The sequence below is a fragment of the Limanda limanda genome, chromosome 22 (genome assembly GCF_963576545.1).
Source record: "Limanda limanda chromosome 22, fLimLim1.1, whole genome shotgun sequence".
Classification (NCBI taxonomy): Eukaryota; Metazoa; Chordata; class Actinopteri; order Pleuronectiformes; family Pleuronectidae; genus Limanda; species Limanda limanda.
This window is the reverse complement of record NC_083657.1, coordinates 2952082-2974581: the sequence shown is the minus strand read 5'-3', so window position 1 is coordinate 2974581 and position 22500 is coordinate 2952082. Positions and strand designations below refer to the sequence as shown.

The window sequence follows — 22500 nt, the reverse complement described above, 5'->3', positions numbered from 1 at the left end:
ATCTGCAACAGGGTAAACCATCACCAAAAAATGATTAAATGCTCTTTAAACTTTAAATACATGTTCCTGACTGACAGTACTTTACTTTAGTACAACTCCAAGTTCTACTCACATGAAGGTTCTGAGAAACTTCCCTTCAGAGAGGAAACAGCCGGTGTGGTCTGAGCAGAGGGTCCGACAGAGGGTCCGACAGAGGGTCCGACAGAGGGTCCGACAGACAGAGAGTCCAACAGAGGGTCAGACAGACAGAGAGTCTGACAGAGGGTCCGACAGACAGAGAGTCCGACAGAGGGTCAGACAGACAGAGAGTCTGACAGAGGGTCCAACAGACAGAGGGTCCGACTGAGTGTCCGACAGACAGAGGGTCCGACAGACAGAGAGTCCGACAGAGGGTCCAACAGACAGAGGGTCCGACTGAGTGTCCGACAGACAGAGGGTCCGACAGACAGAGAGTCCGACAGAGGGTCCAACAGACAGAGGGTCCGACTGAGTGTCCGACAGAGTGTCTGACAGAGGGTCCGACAGACAGAGGGTCCGACAGAGTGTCCGACAGAGGGTCCGACAGAGGGTCCGACAGACAGAGGGTCCGACAGAGGGTCCAACAGACAGAGGGTCCGACTGAGTGTCCGACTGAGTGTCCGACAGAGGGTCCGACTGAGGGTCCGACAGAGTGTCTGACAGAGGGTCCGACAGACAGAGGGTCCGACAGAGTGTCCGACAGAGGGTCCGACAGAGGGTCCGACAGACAGAGGGTCCGACAGAGGGTCCAACAGAGGGTCCGACAGACAGAGGGTCCGACAGAGGGTCCAACAGAGGGTCCAACAGAGGGTCCGACAGACAGAGAGGCTGACAGAGGGTCCGACAGACAGAGAGTCCGACAGAGAGTCCTACAGAGGGTCCGACAGACAGAGGGTCTGACAGAGGGTCCGACAGAGAGTCCTACAGAGGGTCCGACAGAAGGTCCGACAGACTCTACAGCCGAGCGAGAGGTAAACAGATCCACGCTTCAGATAAGAGCCACACTGACTGCAGGGGACTGTGGTGTGGGGGGGGGGAGGGATGCTATTCAGTGGTGTAAAGGTATGCTGATCACTCCCACTAATGCACGCACACATACACACACACACACACACACACACACACAGGGACACACACACCAAACAAATGGACACACACACACAGAGCAGTGGAGGATACTCCCCTTTTCTCTGTCCAGACAAGCAGGCCAAGCACTCATGCATCACTAACCTGTGTATTGTGTGCGCTTATGTGTGTGTGTGAGTGTGGGTGTTAGTGTGAGTGTTAGTGTGTGTGTGTGTGTGTGTGTGTGTCTCACTCATTCAGGTGTTTGTGTGCATGGGCTTTGTTGATATAAGTGCACGTTCCTCTATCGGCGTCTAAAATCTGCTCACATGCAAACATCTCCTGAACCCAGCTAACTTCTACCAACATGTGTGTGTTTGTGTGTCTCTACGTGCACAAATCAGCATCTTTGTGTGTGTGTGTGTTTGTGTGTGTGTTTGTGTCTGTACAGTGCGTCCATTCACAGCATTTACCCGACCATCCTTGACAATATGTGCCCCGGTTGTGTCAAATTTGGGTCACCCTTTCTCTCCCCCCCTACCAGGACCAGGACCAGGGGCTCGGGGGTGCAGAGACGAACAATACCAGTGTTTGTTTGTGTGTGTGTGTGTGCTCACTACGTGCATCCCCCCCCCCCCATTTGGACGTGCGTGTGTGTTTTGCATGCAGCGGTATTCATGTCATGTCTCCGTCCTTGGGAGTTAACATGCCCGGCTGATCAATCCATTACAGGGCTGGTGTTTGTCGGTCGTGACCTAGAAGAGCCGACTCGGCGGTTTGCGTCCTGGTTTCATGTTGATCCTGAGAAACCACGAGAGGAGTTCCGATCCAATTATCAGACGATTTCTGTACGGACACAAATCTGAGCTGTAATTCATGTCAGCAACACGAGGAGTATTCGACAATGAGGATTCCTGAGAAGGAGAATCCTGTTTGTTGTGTGTTTTTTTGGTTCATTTGGGACTTTTAAACGTTTTAGGCTGAAACACAAAGGCCACTGAATCATCTCCTTTCAGATCTTCCGCTCGTATTTGAGAAACTTCAGAGAAAAGACGAAGAAAGATGTTAAAAAAAAAAAGACAACGAGGATATAAAAGGTCACTCGGCAAACAACTGCTTCAATTCAATCAAGAACCCATTTGCACAAAATACTTTTTAGAGGCAACTACAGTTTATCTCCTGAAGAGTCACTCGGCAAAACTTAACAAGTGAAAGTTCAGATTTAACCAGTTGCATCAGTTCTGTTTGAATCTGCAGGAAAAGGTTCAATATCTCAAAATAACGTCAATTAATCAACAGAGATGAATTCCTTGGAGCTGAATGGAGTTTCCCTCTGAGTGAGTCGTGTCTCCTGCCTCAGCTCCTCCCACTCGCTCGGGCCTGATCGAGCTCATCGGACCTCGGGCATCGACTCGGACGCTCGCCGACACACCGGGAGTCACCGGGACATTTTATGCTCAGGGGAGCGTGGACGGGGGGGGGAACGTTATCAAGCCATTTGCATTGACTCACAATCACTCTCACAATTAAAAGGGAGACGGTGACATTTTAAAGTTGGGCCGGTTTTATTGAGCAACACCCGGCAGTGTCCGTGTCCGTGGCGAGAGGAGGTAATAGATTACATCAATACAACTGTAAAGCACCAGGTGAAGACATCTATTCAAAATATATTTCAGTCTTCAGTAGGGTTGCAAAATTCCGGGAATATTCAAAGTTGGAAACTTTCCATGGGAATTAACGGGGATTAACGGGAATAAACGGGAATATACGGGAATTAACGGGAATAAACTGGAAAAGTTGTGGGTAATTTATACTAACTGTATTAACCTTGTCATATACAGACATAAATATAAACATTTTGTTTTGTCATAGGCTGATTTGAGCCCTGAGGAAACTTTGGGCACTTGACTATATGCTTCTGCATCGTTGTGTCATTCTTAACATAGGTCTTTGCACAGTATTTGTAAATGTACACAGCCTTTCCTTCTACATTGGATGGGGTGAAATGTCTCCACACATGAGAGAGTGCACGTGGCATTGTTCTGTAGAATAAGATGAGAAAAAAGTTTGTAAAAAAACACTAATGCAATGCCAGAGATATAAATAGTTAGCCAAACAATTGGAATCGTCTGTAAACATATTTTACAATTGATGGATAAATGAATGGAAATAGGCTAGATGAACATATGAACAATCCTCAATCAGCATGCTAATATATTTTCCCCAGTAATATCATGGAAACTTACCTGACTAGTCCTGCACTCTACAGCAGGCCTCAATAGCCCTGCTGTAGAGTGAAGGATGCTGGGAGTTATCTGTGCATGTGATGGAAGAATGCACAGTGCTGCATTCCATACATCTTTAAAATAGAGTTTTGAATGATGTTTTTATTGCTCAGCCTTTAATTTGCATAGTTTGTTTTTTTTCAAAATTCCCAAAATTCCCGAGCTTAATATTCCCGTGGAAAGTTTCCGGAAAGTTTCCGGAAATTTACCGGAAACTTTCCGCCCCTTTGCCACCCCAGTCTTCAGGCAGAAACTACGATTATAAGAACTCACGTTACAACCGTCTTTCCTCCGGTTAATTTCATTGTTCCATATATGGCCAGATGTATATGTATTACTTTATAACCACAAAGGAACATTTCCCTTCTGTCTCATCCAATCACAGACTCTCTCACTCTCCTGGCGTCTCCTGATCAGATGACCGCTAATCCAATCAGATCTAAATCAGACAATCTTGTTGTTGCAGGCAAACTTTAAACGACTTTACAACAACCCTCCTCCTCCTCTTCCTCCTCCTCCTCCTCCTCCTCCTCCTCCTCCTCCTCCTCCTCCTCCTCCTCCTCCTCCTCCTCCTCCTCCTCCTCCTCCTCCTCCTCCTCCTCCTCCTCCTCCCTGATCTCCTCCCATCTCCAGTGGCTGCTCCTTTAATCCACAACCGCAATATTCTCCAGATCCAGTCCACCACCACCACCAGTGTCTGTCCGGACCCCCAGGGGACATATTCAGGAGACTGACATCTAGAGACGTTTTCAGACATGTCCTGGATCTCTGGAGAATCGGGTCTGGATCTTTCTTGTCGTCGCAGATCAAATGTTTCGCTGCCAAATCAAACACGAATCCAAAATAAAAGTGTCTATAAGTGTTTAAGGGAAAAGGAAAACACTCCAGACTAATGGACGGTGCTTGAAACGATGCTGCACCGAGTGGATTCGTTTCTGTAGAACACTTCCTCTGCATGATTCAGAATAATACAAATCAAAGTGTAGTAAACGTGTGTGGATCTGAGCAAAGTGCAGGTGTGAAGAGGAGGAGGAGGCGGCAGAGAGAGAATATCTGAGCGTTGTCAATGGGATTCAACACAACCAGTCTGACTGTGTAACAGCAGATAACACAAACTACACTTCAACACAAACTACACACCGGTCATGTGAAGGAAAAATGTTGAGAGCAGATAAATATAATGAAATATTCCGGAAAATATAACATATAAAGGATAATATCGGATAATTCTCTTAAAGCAGCAACAGAAACACGTCATGGAAACACTGAGCCTGTGTTTTATTAATTTGAATTTTGTTTTCTTTTTAATTGAGAGTAAACACGTGTGTGTAGTTTCTCGCTACACACAAGGTGCTGAGCCCGAAGCAGCAGCTAAATGTTTATTCCTGTGATTTATTTTGTCCAGTGAAATTAAATTACTGGCTTTAACAAACTGAATTCACTTAATATCACAGTTGCTCAGAGGAAGCAAGACTCACATTGTTTCGCTGAAATAAATCTTAAAACATATTCTGCAAGCTGAAGAAAAGGAAGTACACTAATAACGTACTTATAGTGGTAACTAGTATTTAAGTACTAGTCACAGAATGTGAACTTATCAAAGCTAATAGTTATGTTCACAGTCTGTATATAAAAATGTGCGACACGACAGCTCCACAAATGTGAAGCCAATGATCGCCCCCTGGTGGCTGGCTGCAATAGATCATAAACCCTGCCTGCTCCGTGTTAATAGAAGGGACATTGATTGATTTCTGACCACTACAATTAGAATTGGAGATGGAAGACTTGTTGAATATTAAAGTGTCAAACCCAGAGGGGGGAAGGCGGACCTAAATTAAAATGGAACCTTTCTACATTTGATCAAATTTCCTCATAGCATCACTTGAAATCCCAGCATGCTAATCATCTCCATGGAGGGCTGCTGATGACGGGAGAGGAACAATGGACGGATTTTCACTGTTGCCCACTTAGCAGCAACAGTGAAACAAATCAGTGGAATAAATCCGGCTGCCGCAGGGAGAGAGAGAGAGAACGCCGAGGAGACGAGGAGCCGAGGAGACGAGGAGCTGAGGAGACGAGGAGACGAGGAGACGAGGAGACGAGGAGCCGAGGAGACGAGGAGACGAGGAGACGAGGAGACGAGGAGACGAGGAGCCGAGGAGACGAGGAGACGAGGAGACGAGGAGCCGAGGAGATGAGGAGGACAGCAGCCAGATTCATGAATATGGAGGGAAGAGTGTTGAGGAGCAGGAAAGAAGAGGATGAATATTTTTATCCGAGCTGAGGCCAGTGGGAGATGGTGGTGGTGTTGGTGGTGGTGGTGGGGGGGTGGTGGTGGGGGGGGTGGTGGTAGTGGTGGTGGTGAGGATGGACGGAGAGAGGCAGCGCAGCTTCTCTGTTATGTAACACACACCCAGACAGATGGACCCACACCACACAGACCGACTCTGCTACGCAAACTGCAAACATACTGTTCAGTGAGAGGGAGGCTCAACAACACACACACACACACACACACACACACACACACACACATATACACACATTATAAAGACATTACAGTGGAGAAAGGATGAGTAGAGACAGAGAGAGATGTGGGAGCTGCTGAGTACAATCTACTACATGTAGCTCTACGTTAAACAAGTGATGCTGATTAAATGAATTAAAGGATTTGAAGAATAAAGCTGAAGGATTTTAGGATGTTTTAGATTTTTTCTTTTTGGCAACAAATCCCAGAAAACCAGTAATTGAACTATGACACTGAGGGCAGGACAAATATTATCAATATTGTTATTGACTTTAAAGACTTAAACATTATAGACGACTTGCAAGGCAATTTATTTAGAATGTTTCACAATAATTAGAGATGGACTCTTCCTCATAAGCGAAGCCAAATCCTCTCCCTTGCCCCCTGGTGGCTGGCTGCAGTACACGTCATAAACCCCGCCTCCTCCTGTAGTTAGCGAACGGTACATGGACCAAACCAAAAAATTCAAAGTGCACATTAAAATGTCTCTAACGTCTCTATCTTCTCTCACACACTGTCCTTGTGCTGTCAACACAACACTGTAATCATCCACAGCTGAAAATAGTCCCCAACAATTAATCTGCTCCTGTTTGAGAAATGTTATTACGTAATAAAAACATATTTTAGTGAAACTGCACACACGTGATTGATTTTTTTAAAGGTTTAAATCTTCACTAACAACAAACAGGTGAGGGGCTGATGGTCAAAGAGAGAGAGAGAGACGTGGATCTACTGAGAAACCTTCAAACACCAGGTTGGTTTCGATCATTTTAAAACTACATAAAAAGCCTTATTGGTTAATTTTGAAGATATCACACGTGTCCAAAGTCAATATAACATAAACACAAACATTATGAGATGATTAGGCTTTGATTTGTTGCTACGTCTCGTGCCTCAGGTGTTTGTTAAAGGTCGTCTCCCTCGTTCATTCAGCCAAAAACCCTCTGATGGTTCTAATGGAAAGGCCGAGCAAAGGGTAAGACAGCATGAGTCACACAGGGAGAGAGAGAGAGAGAGAGAGAGAGAGAGAGAGAGAGAGAGAGAAGGAAACCCTTGAGTGCTAATTTGCACACACACACACACACACATACACACACACACACACACACACATACACACACACACACAGGCTGAATACTACAGAGAGAGCTGCATCTTCTGTAAACAGGAGATTAATATTAAAATGACAGTGAGAAACGTTCCACCTTAAAACAACCACTGAGTGTAAACACACAAACACACACACACACACACACACACACACACACACACACACACACACACACACACACACACACACACACACACACACACACACGATCACATATATCAACAATGTTCCATAAATACCATCTTAAATAACAACGCTGCAGGTGAATCCAACACACACCGTCAGCAGTGTCCCTGTGAGCAAACACACACACACACACACACACACACACTACAGTGCAATATCAATACAAGATAGCGAGGGGAATCTAACACACACACACACACGTACACACCCTCTCACACAGCATATCTGCAACATAACACACACACCACACACACACAGTATATCTGCATCACACACACACACCCATCAGAGCGCAGTACAACACCACACACATGTAAACATTTTCCCACCCTTCTCCACGCCTTTCCCACCCACTCGAGACACACACACACACACACACACACACACACACCCTCACACACACACTCCATCCCTCTCTCCTCCTCTCCTCCTCTCCTCCTCTCCTCCATCCTTACCTTGCAGCAGGCTCTGGAGGTTGAGCTGCGCCTCCTGGTGCAGCTCCTCCACACAGTCCGGCCTGCTCCACGAGCCGAACACGTTCACGCTCTGTTGCCATGGAGACTTGAAGTGGGCCGCTCCTCCACCGCCGCCGCCGCCGCCGCCGCTGCTGCTGCCGCTGCCGCCGCCGCCGTGGCTTCCATCACCGTGGCTGCTGCTGCCGCCGCGCCTGCCGCCCTCCGCCTCGAGACCGCTAGTGGCTGGTGGAGGAGGGAGGAGAGGAGAGGAGAGAGGTGAGGGAGGAGGGAGAAGCGATGAGAAACAAGTGATGGATGGAGGGAGAGCGAGAGGGAGGAGAGGAAGTGAAATGAGGAGGGAAATAAGATTATTAGAGAGGAAAAGGGAAAAGAGAGGCAAGGACAGAGGGAGGGAAGGAAACAGATCAAGGTGGATGGAGGAGAGAAGGGAGATGAAAGGGGAGAGGAAAGGTGAAGAGGAGGATAGAGGGAAAGGAGGGAGGGAGAGAGGGAGGAGAGAAGGAGAGAAAAATCACACGTAAATAAAATTGTATGAATTTGCATAACTAATACCCAGAGACGTAGATTACATAACGCAGTGTGTTGTCAGGGAGAACAAGGACCGAGGAAGGAAGGAGGGAGGGAGGGAGGGATGGAGGGATAGAGGGTAGAAAAAAAATGAAAAGGGGATTAGGGAGAAATCAAGGGAGGGACGGGAGAGGAGGGAGAAAGGTAGAGAAGAGATATGGATGAGAAACAGAGAGAGAGCTTAATTAGGGAAGGGGGGATGAAAGGGGAGACGAAGAGGGAATGTGGCGTTTAGAGAGGAAGAGGAAGAGGAGCAGAGGTTGGAAGAGGACGGAGAGAGGGATGACATTCACAGGGAGGAGATCAAACCTCCAACACAAACACACAATCACAACAAATCGTCCCCTGTGTGCGATGGCAAACAATTCCCAACAAATCCTTGATCCCTGGATCTGCTCCTTCAACCGGATCCGAAATACAATCATAGAATAGATTCTTTATCGGATCTTGTTGCATTCTTCGACCAAGTTTTGTCGAAGTCCTTTCAATAGTTTTATTCGTAATAGATAGATAGATAGATAGATAGATAGATAGATAGATAGATAGATAGATAGATAGATAGATAGATAGATAGATAGATAGATAGATAGATAGATAGATAGATAGATAGATAGATAGATAGATAGATAGATAGATAGATAGATAGATAGATAGATAGATAGATAGATAGATAGATAGATAGATAGATAGATAGATAGATAGATAGATAGATAGATAGATAGATAGATAGATAGATAGATAGATAGATAGATAGATAGATAGATAGATAGATAGATAGATAGATAGATAGATAGATAGATAGATAGATAGATAGATAGATAGATAGATAGATAGATTACTTTATTCATCCCCGAAGGGAAATTAAGTCGTCATAGCAGCCGGTATATTTGAATACAATAAAATACAATACAATAGAATAAAATAAAAAATATTGAGGTAGAAAGAATAAAAAACAGAAACACAAGATAAATAGGTAGATAAGGTGCAGTGGCAAGATGATGGTAATAGTACTGATGATATGATGGTAATGTTATTGTTAGATAGTATATAAAAAATAGTACAGTATATATAGTATATAATATAACATGATATATATTTATATATGATAGTAATTATACCAATATAATAGCAGTATATAGTAATAATGGCAGCAACAGTATATATAATAATAATAGTTATATAATAATAATAATTATAACATGTACACATGTATAAATATGTGTATATAGACTTATATATACAAAGAATATACAGAGAGTATGATATAATATATGATATATAGTAGAGGTATGAATATAAGTATTTGACTATACAATAGATAATATAATATACTATGAGTGTAAGAATATGTAGACAGAAATCTTGCTGATATAATTATATCTTAATATACAGAAACGTCAAAATGTTCCGATCTTGCAGGAAAACCACGTCAGCATCAACACCAGGAAGCTAATACCACACCAGCTTCTCAATCCCTGTGAGACTGAAGTAAAACCAAACCTTACATAAGAACCCCCGACCTCCAGATGTCATTAGAACTTCCAAACCTTTAAAGCCTCTGCAGTCTTACACAATGCATGTTCATGATCTTAACTTTCCTCTGAAGACGATGACATTTAAAAAAACGTTACTCGACCAAAGGACGTGAAATCAGGAGGATCTGCCCTTCGGTGGAGACACGTTGTCCTGCAACAGAAATGTCAAATCCTCTGTCACAGAGAGAATGTGAGAGTCCTCAGGAAGCTGCTTCGGTTTTAGATCGTCCACTTCACACTTCGGATTCTAAACACACAGGAAAACGTCGGATCATACGTGTGAGTGGGAAGTTTCTCTGATTCGAAGCAATGGAAGGAAAACGTTGCTTTTTGAATTTAAAGAACTCTAGGTTCCGACGTGAATCCGCTGTACGGAATCAGGATTTCACCCCTGGCAGCCGCCGGCTTCCTAAGCTGCTTCCACACAAACGAGTCCCACCAGAGAGAGCCACTGTTTCCCCCCCCCCCGATACAGAAGTGCACGTCAGTTAGCATCGGCCGCGCTCACGAGAACTAAGGCGATCACGCACGGTTTGTAACGTTCTGCAGAAGAGACGCTACACACTCTCACTGTGGAGTCTATTTTTTTTTGATTCCTCAATTTTGAGCCTTAAATACATCCTCATCCTTTCCTTCTCTCGTGTATTGTCTCTCTCTCTAAACCGCCGGGTGTGTGCTTGGTGCTGTGGATCTCGCTGGAAGCTAAATATCCCGTTAGAGGAACTGAAGTCTGAAGCAGATCAACAAACTTTAACACAAAAAACACCCACTGCAATGTTCTTGTTGTGATTTCATGTTTGTGTGCTGTGTGCAAAACATCACAAATTACTTTTAGCTGTTGTGTGTGAAAACAAGTCAACAAAATATATAATGAGTAGAAATTAAAGCAGAACAGGCAACTCAATCATTTCACATCTCAGGCCAGTTTCTAATACACGAGACAATTTAATTGATTTAATTGTAATCGTTTACAATTAAATAAAGAGATGCGCTCTCCAGATCCCTCGGAGCCGTAAGACTGAAAACAAAACAAGTTCCATTCTTGATAGAAGAGAAGAAAAGCACTTTCTGTTTAAGACATAATTCCCTTTACAACTTTCTGTGCTTGTTCTTCAAATTGATTTAAATTGGTTTTCAGAACCAAATCACTTCAGACTCATTTACAACAAACTTCTCCTAGGAAGGAGGAAGGACAGAGGAAGGAGGGAGGAAGGAGGGATCTGGGAAAGGAGGTTTGAGCAGAAACTGTCTCCTAACATTCCCCACCATTATATATACTTTATATATATATTTACTTGTCTCTCTTCTGAGATTGCCTTGTTCTACCTCGATTTTTATTAGGGCTGGGCAAGTTAACTCGTTTTAATCGAGTTACCTCAAGTGATGAGTTAACTCGATTAATTATTTTATCTCGCATTAACTCAGGTTTGATTATTTATTGTTTTATTGTGAAAGTCAGGCTTTTATTTTGTGAAAGTCTGTTGCTGACTGCTGCAGAACAGGAAAAAAGAAAATAATTGGTGGATAAACAATCGAGTTAACTCATCACTTGAGTTAACTCGATTAAAACGAGTTAACTTGCCCAGCCCTAATTTTTATATAATCAGAAAAGTAAAATCCTTTCAACCTTTTGAAAGCTCTTGCATCAGAACCACATTCTGCAACATGGCTGGGAGAGGGAAGCACAAGGAGCTTTTTGAAGATGTGGGACTTTAAGTTAAATATGTGATGTAGCGTGGGCGAGCGTGTGTGTGTGTGTGTTTCACTTTCAGTCACACGAGCCTCAGGAGCTTCTGAACATGTGGCACGAAAGACTGTAAATACACAACGGAGAGGAAGAGGGAGACGGAGAGAGAGTTAACAACCTGTGACTGAGTCGTTCTCACTGTTCTCTCTGCACATCAGCACAGCCAGGACTCGTCACCGAGCCTCCTAACGAGGTTCTGCACACACGAGGTTCCTCTGAGGACCGAGGTTCAGATCCAAGACAAACAAACTCCTCTTCACATCCACGCTGAGTCGCTCGAGTGGATTGAGAAGCAGCAGGAAGAAGTGGCGCGGAGCCGGAGCGTCAACAGCGTTTATTGGTCAAACAGACATAAAACCAGCAGCCTGTCGTGGAAGTGTCTGTGTCATTCGACCACCTGCTGTGACAGATAAAACACATCCGAGGATCGTCTCAGGACTGAAGGATTTAAAAACCAGGATCACTGCCTCGAGGATCTGGCTCCGAATGAAGCCAAGAATCTAAAGATGGCGCCGGCTGCATCCAAGACGTTTTGGCTTCATATTTGGACGCTTTAGAGTCTATGATATAAATAATCCAAAATGACAAACAGCTAGGGGGGGATAACTTCCTGGATTCATCTCAAATAGATGTATGTTTATGAAAATAATCACTTTTTCTCTGAATAATACTTAATTTATTTCAAGAAAACAGTAAAAAGCAACAATACTTCACCTAATATATAAACAACTACAACCTAAGACTTGTACTGAGGATATCAGGGTACTTCACTGCACTGGTTTGATCCTGTATTAAAGTGATGAAGGATAAAGTTATACCTATTATTATTAGTATGATTTGGTTGATTTGGATCTTAGGATCTGACCCCGGCTCTGAGACCTGGCAGCTGACGGCACAGATTGTTTCTACGAGACGAGCTGGAGTCTTGAGGGGAATCTGGTTTCCTGTGCGGTTCATACTTGACAGTCTCCACGGATCGGTCGTCCTCAGAGGAGATGTCACTCCCGAGTTCTCCTTCCCTTCCTTCCCTTCCTCCCCTTATGTAACCACGGTGACACGGGAAAAGAGAGAGGATGGAGGGATTGGATGGAGGAGAGACACAAGCCTCTGGGCATCACCGGGCAGATTTGGGGAAAGAGAAGAAACTCCATCTCCAGAGTTGAGGGAAAAGATGGTTGTGCAGAGAAATGGATTCCAGGGACAGGATGTTTCACACATTTAAATTCACAGCGGTTAACTTAATAACTAAATGCTACATGGAGGTAGATGATCAGCATTTGTATTTGTTTAGTTTAATCAATTTAAAGGAAATTTCAAAATATATGACATGTGGTTTTCCTTTACGTTAGGCCCAAACATCTGGATCGCCCCCTGGGGGTTGGCTGCAGTATAGATCATAAACCCAGCGTCCTCCACAGCAGATGGAACATGCAGGGAAATAAAATGTTCTCATCACGCTGGTGTTAGTTCAGGTTTCTTATCAGTTTGGGTTTATTGCTGCTATAAAAAGGGGGATTTGTTGGACGTGTGTTTATCGGCTGGACCTCGATGCTGCGGCTCCACCGGCGATAAACAACGTCACCACCACAAGATGGCATTGTCGTATCCGTAGAGAGGAAGGACTCGGAAACCCGACATTCATCTTTACCCACAGTCATCGATTTGTGTTCTCAAACTCCCTCTGTGTTTGTTACATCACATTAGCCGGGACACGCCCCACTTCCAGTAATTGCTCACATCGTTTTCTGCTGCTTCGCCAAAAGCAGTGAAGCCTCTGAATTGGAATGCAGCCGGTGAATATAGATCTAAATATTGTGGCAGAGCAACAGACACACAGATAAAAATGATTGTAAAATAAATGTCGACTGCAGCTAAAATGAAGACAAGTCATTTATCTCTGGCCTTGGACTCGATAGTGAAGACGAACACACAGTTTAAGAGCTTTTGGTGAAAAGAACCAACTCACAATTGAGACACACACACGTCCTCATGAATACACACAACTGCAGGGAAACTTCTGCGACACATTCAGGCCAGAAAAAGCTATATTGCACTGTGGTGGTTTTACCAGTATGTACTGAGGTTATAGACTGGGTTTAGACCAGTATTTACTGGTGCTTGAACCCTGGTTGCACCCACCTACAAATGCATAAAATAGACCAAAAGTTTCACAACACACCCACAACACACCGACGCACACACACATATATTCCAAAGACAGATGCATCAGCGAGGCCGTTATTTTTCTCTGTGAAGCTTATTACTAATTCATTCCCCTCTGTGTGCGTTGGAGTGTTAGCGGGGACGACACAGATTTAGACAAGCTGTTATCACCGGACGCACAAAGACACACACACACACACACAAGATGAATGGGTAAACACAAGTTATCCATCCATCACATTTTAACATTTTCGCCCACATGCTGGCACAGATTTCCTGGGCGTGTGATAAAAATACATCTGTGTATCTTTCACACACTCATGAGGAAATGTAGTGAGTGAGTGTGTGTGTGTCTGTGTGTGTGTCTGTGTGTCTGTGTGTGTCTGTGTGTGTGTTTGGTGAATGACAGGTATTAGCTTGGTGCTCAGCAGAGACTCGTTTATGTCCGGCCTTAAATTAAACTCTGTCACAGCACATCCAAAAGCCTGGCTAAATCAAAGTGTGTGTCTCTGTGTGTTAGTGTGTGTGAGTGTGTGTGTGTGGGCCTTGTGTTTTCTCCCAGTCATTAAAGGCTCTGCAGTTAAACCAGATTTACCGTCGGCACCGAGACCCAAACCGAGCATTTGAGATCCTTCTGGGCGTCGTTATCGAGATGAAGCCGGCGTCCTGACCTTTGTTGTTACTCAGCAACGAGATTACACCACTGACCTCAGAGTCTGTTTGTTTGATGTAAATGTAATAAAGCAGCAGAGCTTACACTCGAGTGACAACGGGAGGAAATGTCTGACCGAAACAAATCACTCCGGTTCCACCACGAAGTCCCGTGAACACCAGACTAACCAGAGCGACCTTAGCACGTTGCCGATCTCCAACCTGAGTCACGAGAGTCGAACCACTTTTCCGTGACGCAGCCCCCCCCCACAGCGGCGTCTCTCCCTGTGGGTAAATGAGCAATTAGCCGAGTGTGAATCAGAGGTGTTGTGTGGCAGGGAAGGTACACAGGAGGCCGGGGGGGTTCGTCACTGCTCCGACCGACCAATGAGGACGCAGGTCAGGTCAGGACTGAATCACCATCAGTATAAATACATCTGATTATACATCTTTTCCATTTGTCATCAATCAACGTTTGGGGCGAAGGTTCCTGGTGTTTACCGTCTTCTACCGGCCGGGGACACTTCAGAGTCTGGACATTGTCCCCTGAAGGATTATTGCAATTCAGACAAGAGTATAATAATAATAATAAAATGTTTCTACTGGTCGACAACAAGGCAAATGTTTTAAACTCGTCTATTTTCAAACACAAGAACATTTCCTCCCCCGGGCGCTCGTTCACTTTAAACTGTGCAGGAAGTGTAGGACACGTCTGTTTGAAATATGGAGACAACAGAGTGGACATGTTCCATAATGACCTTGTGTAGGAAGCTGAGGAGAGTGTGTGTGTGTGTGTGTGTGTGTCTGTGTGTGTGTGTGTGTGTGTGTGTCTGTGTGCGTGTGTGAGTCCAAGCTGTAGCCGATGATGATATCTTAGATTTTTAAGGAAGCTCTGCCCAAACAAGATGATGGTTGTGCATGTGATTCACAGAGGTTGTGTGCATGTGTGTGTCTCTGGATGTGTCTGTGTGCATGTGTGTGTCTCTGGATGTGTCTGTGTGCATGTGTGTGTCTCTGGATGTGTCTGTGTGCATGTGTGTGTCTATGGATGTGTCTGTGTGCATGTGTGTGTCTATGGATGTGTGCGTGTGTGTGCGTGCTCTTGCAGCCCCTGACTGCTGCAGCACTGAGCTCTCGTCATAGCTCAGTGCTGCCCTCTGCAGGAGAAGCAGGTATAAAACACAGACAGGGAAATTAGATTTATGTGAGATGATGCTTCTGAAAACACGTTGTTGTGTTAATTTATTATAATTAAGAAAAATGATCTGATAAGTGAAGAACTGTGTGTCTCTTTTGCCGTTATACTTTTAATTAATGTTTGATTATTTCATCTGCTGTCTTTGAATTTAGATTTTGTAGAGTACAGTTTTGTGTCTTTGATTTCAAATGCGATTGTGTTAGTTTTCCTCTCTGATGTTTGTATTTGTCGTCCCTGTGAAGCAGGTCTGTGTCACAGTTGTGTTAGTTTGAGTCTAAACAAGAAAACACATTAAGGCGGCTTTAAAGATCTTCAACAATAAATCATTCACGTCAGACGTCTTCATCCTGAACCTGAGAGACAGTTTATTAAAGGACGAGTGTGTCTCTGGGATCACATACACACACACACACACACACACTCACACACACACACACACACTCACACTAAGACGGTGTCTATTCCCCTCAGCTCTACAGTGAGACCTGGCCGTCTGCAGTGATTAGACCCTGGAAGTAATTTATAGTGACATGAGCCACAATTCATCCTCTCTCTCTCCCTCCCTCCCTCCCTCCTTCCTCCTTTCACTCGTCAATCCTCCTCCTCCCTCTTTCTTTAAATCACTCTCCCTCTTCCTTCCTCTCTCCGTCCGTGTGTCTCGCCTGATTTCACTGCTTGTTTCCTGAATCACAGATTTCCGTCTTTCCACTTTTCCTTTTACTCGCTCTCACTCGTTTCCGTCTCTTCTCTCTGTCTCATCTCTCACTTCCTCAGACCCTCCCATCCTCTAATCTCTTCCTCTATCGTTTCTCACACACACACACACACACACACACACACACACACACACACACACACACACACAGACACAGACACACACACACACACGCAATGGCGAACAATGAGGAAAGTGGAGTCATGGGATTTAATGTATTGAAGGTGTCTGTGTATATACAGTATATTGTATATATGGTGAGTGTGTGTTTGGTGTGTGTGTCTGTGTGTGTCTGTGTGTGTCAGAGTGTGTCAGGGCCTAATTGAGGAGCTGCATGTGTTCAGCCATGTTTGCTAACAGGAGCAAAGATCCAATTTTATGCTAATTACTGACGCAGAGATTTGCGTCACTTTGATTATGATGGTTAGTCGAACAAGGAGATTGTTAACATGACTCATCACACACACACAGACACACACACAGACACACACACAAAGGCTTTGTCACCAAAACCCACCACATGGAGACGATATCTGTATTTTTGGAATCAATCACTGACAATAAACACTGACTGCTCCTATTATGCCACACGGTTGCCATGGATACAGCCGAATCAGCCTGGCAGTGATACAGCAATGATACACAAACACACACGCACACACACACACACAACCAGGTGCACACACACTGAATGAATTACTAAGCATTTCAGTCACACACTCAGGAAGATGACGTGTGTTGATGTGTTTGAAAATGTGTATTTTCATCTATTCCCTGGGTTTTGTTGGACAAGTTTAAAACGTGAAAAGTACAGGAGCTGTGTTTTCTTATTAAATAGTTTTTATCGTCACATATTAGAGACAGAAGATCTCAGTTTTGATATTTAAATCCTCCACTGGTTCCTCAAATATTAAACCCACACTTGTCCATGTCCCCTGCAGGTTTCAGGTCCGAGCAGCAAACTGATTTTCATGCAGAGAAAAACTAAATCTATCAACCTATGAATAAATAAATATAGATAAACATATTCTATTCACCAGGTTGAGCACATTCTGCAGAAACAAACAGGTTGACGACAGGAAGCACCGAGTCCTTTACTCTGCAGCTGCTATTCCCTTGAGCAAGGCATGAGGGGGAAGCATTTAATGGACGCACTCTGACTCAGCTGCTCCCTGGAGGGAAAAAGTGCAACTATATAAATGCAAATCAGCCTCTTGTGTATTCCACACGTGCACAACATCTCTGCGTGAATAGAGACTTCAAACACCGACAGATACAAACTGGTTCCATGTGCTGACACGACAGGAACGAGTGTAAAACCCAATGAGCTCATCAGTCCTGCTGCCAGCACATGAGTCGTGTGGATGAGAGAATGCTGCTGAGCTTCAGTGACATGCTCCACCCTTCTTCACAGAGGAAGACCATGATCTCAGACAGTTAAAGTTTCCTGATCCGCCGGCTGCACACGAGCATCCGACTCTGTGTTGCTTCAGCCTCCGCAAAACCCAAATATGAGCTTTATCTTAATTTGTACTCGTCTCGGAAACTACTAAATCCCCTCAGATCTCCTTAAAACTCTCCTTTTCTCCGATAATCTCTCGTGGTGTAAGTCAGAATCAGGTCAGCGGCGGATACTCTCCGCCTCGCAGGCCAGAAAACTGCGTGAGTGTTTTACAACAACAAATTAGCAACTCGTTCATGCAGCGGCGTGATTAGCATGAACAAATGAGATGATCGGCATTAAGCCCGGAGGCGGCTCAAATAAACATTTTTACACTTTTAGACAACACATCTGGGCCCAGTCTCTCTGACTCACTATGGACGATTAGTTTAGGCTTCAGGATGTTTTTTGGCTTCGTATGGACGAGACTGAGAAACTGAGGAAAGGTAAACTTAAGTTTATGGTTATTTAACCTTGATAATACAACATTTGAACATGTACTGTTGAACGATGAGTATCACACTGCAGTTCTTTGCATCTGGAACATTTGCATCTTCTGAAGAGGAACACACTAAAGTGAGTTTTTCACCTGCAGATGCACTCGTTTTTCCTCGTTTCCATTAAAGTAGTTTTACTGAGGAGCCTTTTGCTTTTACCCTTTATCCTAATATGAAGAATAATTGTGTACTCTGTCGATTTGAAGAAAGAAAAAGCTGGTGTGAGCAGGAGACAGAAATAACCTGATATTTCCATTAAGCCTGAAGTCACACCTCAGCTGCTCTGTTACTTCAACACGAACTCGGGCTCAGATTGTTGTGATGGACGATGTGGTACGTTTCACACTGAGGCTGTGAATTCAGACACCAAGCACACACACACACACACACACACACACACACACACACACACACACACACACACACACACACACACACACACACACACACTCCTCTACACACACAGTCACTGATTATTTATCACAGTGATTGATAACACGCGGACACACTGCAGATAGCAGTGGGCTGAGACCACAAGACTGACTCAGCAGCTTCAGCCGCAGAGGTCAGGAAGTGTGTGTGTGTGTGTGTGTGTGTGTGTGTGTGTGTGTGTGTGTGTGTGTGTGTGTGTGTGTGTGCGTGTGTTTGTGTGTGTACATTAGCAGCAGAGGGAGAGTTTGTATTTCTGTGGATGTGTCGTATGTGTCTCAGGGGAAATACAGCGACAAACAGACAGGAAGTGATGTCACAGGCCCTACAAGGTCGACGTTTTGCACACACACAGACACACAAACACACAAACACCCCATCACAGTCTTTCCCTCGCCAAGGTCGCTCTCCGTGACCTTTTGACCTCATCAGCGGAGGTCAGAGCACACTCTTCCTGCTGTAGTCCATCAATCTTCCTTTATCACTTTACCTCACACGCACACACACTGCAGCAAATACACACTCCCCGCTGATGTACACAGATGGTCCAAAGTGTACTGAACACACACACACACACACACACACAAACACACACACACACATACACACACTCGGAGCACAACATCTGTCAACACGGATCTAAGTGGAGAATGAAGCCTGCTGCTCAAGATGAAACTTTAAAGAGACAGAAACCGACGACTCCCGGATCCACAAGTGTCCCACTGAGACACTTTGTCCTGAACGCAACACGACGCTTTCAAGGAAACACGACACGCGGCCGGCGGTCGCCGCGCGTCTCAAACGCCAAGCGACCACGATACACGGTGTCGCTTTAACATTTCATGCAGAACAACACTCGTGGTGTTTTTAATATTTCATGATGGAAGCTGCAGCAGCCGGGACAGAGACACGATGTTTCCTCCCACGTCCTCATATCACTGTCTCCAGCCACAGCTCCAATTGACCCACTGTACAAGAGCTGAAGAGCAGAACCTCATTAAACAGCGAGTAGATGGTGAAAGGAGAGAAACCAGAGCAGGTGGAGACCAAAATGGAGCAATAAGGGAGTGAAAATTGGACATATGCTTAAATCATGTCTTCTTTATCATCACCATTATGGACCAGTGCTTATTTTTGCACAACATCTATGTCTAAACCAACAAAATCCTCCCAGCACCACACAAAGATGTCTTTGCCATATTTCCTGCAGATATCAGTTGCATGAGTTGCTACAATAACAATAATTCCACAGATCCAGACCTGCACTTCCTGTCTGGCTGACTCTGACAGTCGGCGTCTGTCAGCGTGGACTCGAACCCCCGAGAGGAACCTTATCACCGGCTGCCAGACCCTCCCATTTGTGTTGGCACCACTTCCTGTAGTTCCAGTCTGCTGTGATAGCGCTGACCGTGTCTGACAGTGAACTACAAGCCCCACTGGCACCAGGCGAGCGATAGCGGCTCCCGCTGTCGCTCGAGTCCCTCAGCGTCGTGACTCATGAGGAATGCTCTCTCTCTCTCCACGCTGCCTCTCGTTTAAAGGTCGATTCCCACACTGTGTGAGGGCGTGTGCACGTGTGGTGGGTTGACGCTGCACAGACCAACACACACACACACACACACACACACACACACACACACACACACACACACACACACACTGTACACTGTCCCTGCAGGGCTGTGCTCTCCCGGTCACTTCCAGGAGCCTTTGTCTCTGAGGAGAATTTGACAGGAAACAGCACTTTATTTATTTCCTGTTATTTCTTCCTTTTCCCCCGACAGACGAACACGTGGATTAAACGTCGAGGACACGAACGAAACCCAGCGACCCCCAGCGACCTGAGCAGCTGTTTCCACGAATCCAACACTCGTGCTAAGTCAGGCTAACTACAGCTACCTCTAGACATGTAATAATTATTAGAATAATAACAACTTTAACCAAATTCTAACCATAGACTGTATATAAATAAAAAAATGAAAACGTTATGATTGACAGCTGAGACTGACTAAGTGGAACATGTGTCTGGACCAGATGTCCGAATAACGTAATCATCGTAACCAGGAAGTCGTGGCTTCGTATCCGGAGAGTTAGAGGAAGAGTTGACACGTCGGCCATCTTTGTTTACAGTCTACGATTCTACATCGCTGCCTCATCAAGGACAAAAATAAAAACAGGAGGAGGAGACAGTTGGACGGAGGACGAGAAGATGTGGTTGACGAAGACAAGAGGACAAATAAAGTGCACACACATACACACACACACACACACACAAACACACACACACACACAGACACACACACAGATGTGGAGCACAAATGCTCAAGGGAAAGTCATTCACAGGTCAAAGCCATAATTTACACGCTCATTTGATTTGGACCCACCAACACACACACACTCACACACACACAGACACACACACACTCACACACACACACACAGACACACACACGGCAACAGAAACTGTATTACACCTGCCCTCTATCATCGTTTTCCCCGACAACAAACCTCCTCCGGTTTCCATCTTTCTTTGACTCTGTTAATAAACAGAAACTTAATGAAGATTTAGATTCTTAATGTTTCCTCTCGGATTCAGAGTCCGAGACGGTGAAAAATAAATCATGAATAAATGAGTGTGTGAATAAAGATGAGTTGTTCTTATCACACTGATGTTTGTTAACGTGTTTGTGTGTCTGTTAAGTTTGGTTTAAATTTGATATTTGAAAATGGGACAAAACGTCATGATTGACCACAACACTCCCTCTTCTTCTTCTTCTTCTTCTTCTTCTTCTTTTCCTTCCGCCACTCCTCACCCCATCTGTCTCCCTCCTCAGACTCACACATGATGTCATTCCAGCCGTCAGCGACCTGATCCAATCATTTCTCATTCTCATATTTAATGTGGCAGCGGAGGGAGAGAGAGAGAGAGAGAGAGCGAGAGAGAGAGAGAGAGAGAGAGGGACCCTGAGATGGTGATGAGTGAAGGCCCTAGTGTGTGTGTGTGTGTGTGTGTGTGTGTGTGTGTGTGTGTGTGTGTGTGATTGTGTTTTTCCATACTAGAGTGTAAAAGGTTGAAAAGCAAAACCTCAGCTGTGTGTGTTTGCATTTGTGTGTGTGTGTGTGTGTGTGTGTGTGTGTGTGTGTGTGTGGATTGGATTTTATAATAATTGCTTTATTTGAAACCATATTGTAGCCAAGCACAAAACCACAATGGGACCGAGCCAGAGTCAAAATGCACTTTCAGCAATACAGTCAAACGTGTGTTTCTGTGTGTGTGTGTGTGTGTGTGTGTGTGTGTGTGTGTGTGTGTGTGTGTGTGCATGACCTCGTTTGACCTTGTGGCCCCGTCACGTCCTTGTGTGAAGACTTTTGGAAACGAGCGAAGCGCAAAGATCCCTTCAGAGGCAGCGACACACACAAACACACACTCGCACACACGACCACAGACTGAGTTGTGTGTCCGTCTCGTGTGAGTTTGCGCGTCACAAAGACAAAACCATGACCACGGATTTTATCGTGCTGAGATTTGCTCTGTTTTTCCTTCACATATCTTTGTGTTGGAGTCATGATAAACTCACACGACTGTGTTTTAATCCCAAAGTTTCCACAAATATGAAATATATCATATTTAAATTGGGTAAACGTGTAGAAAATAACATACATGTGGACATCTGGAATATTTCTGTTGGTTCAGTCATAAAAAAAAACCATCATGAGAAGTTGGAAAATATCACTGTGGATTTTTAATAAATAATAAAAAAGGAAACACTGAACATTAACCCATTTTAAAGTTGTCATATAAAGTTCTATAACTTTCTATTTAAATCAGATAATAGTTAATATAATACTGTGGGTTATTCCATTATACAATATAGACAGAAGAAACCTT

The 22500-nt window shown here is 44.5% G+C and overlaps 1 protein-coding gene across 1 annotated transcript in view; it reads right to left on the bottom strand.

Moving 5' to 3' along the window:
* The window catches only part of nhsl2 (NHS-like 2), a 72761-nt gene that overhangs the window by 17619 nt on the left and 32642 nt on the right, over positions 1 to 22500 (bottom strand). The window contains exon 2 of the mRNA XM_061066616.1: positions 7648 to 7890. Coding sequence (XP_060922599.1) covers positions 7648 to 7890 — 243 coding nt within the window. The remainder of the gene's footprint in view (positions 1 to 7647; positions 7891 to 22500) is intronic.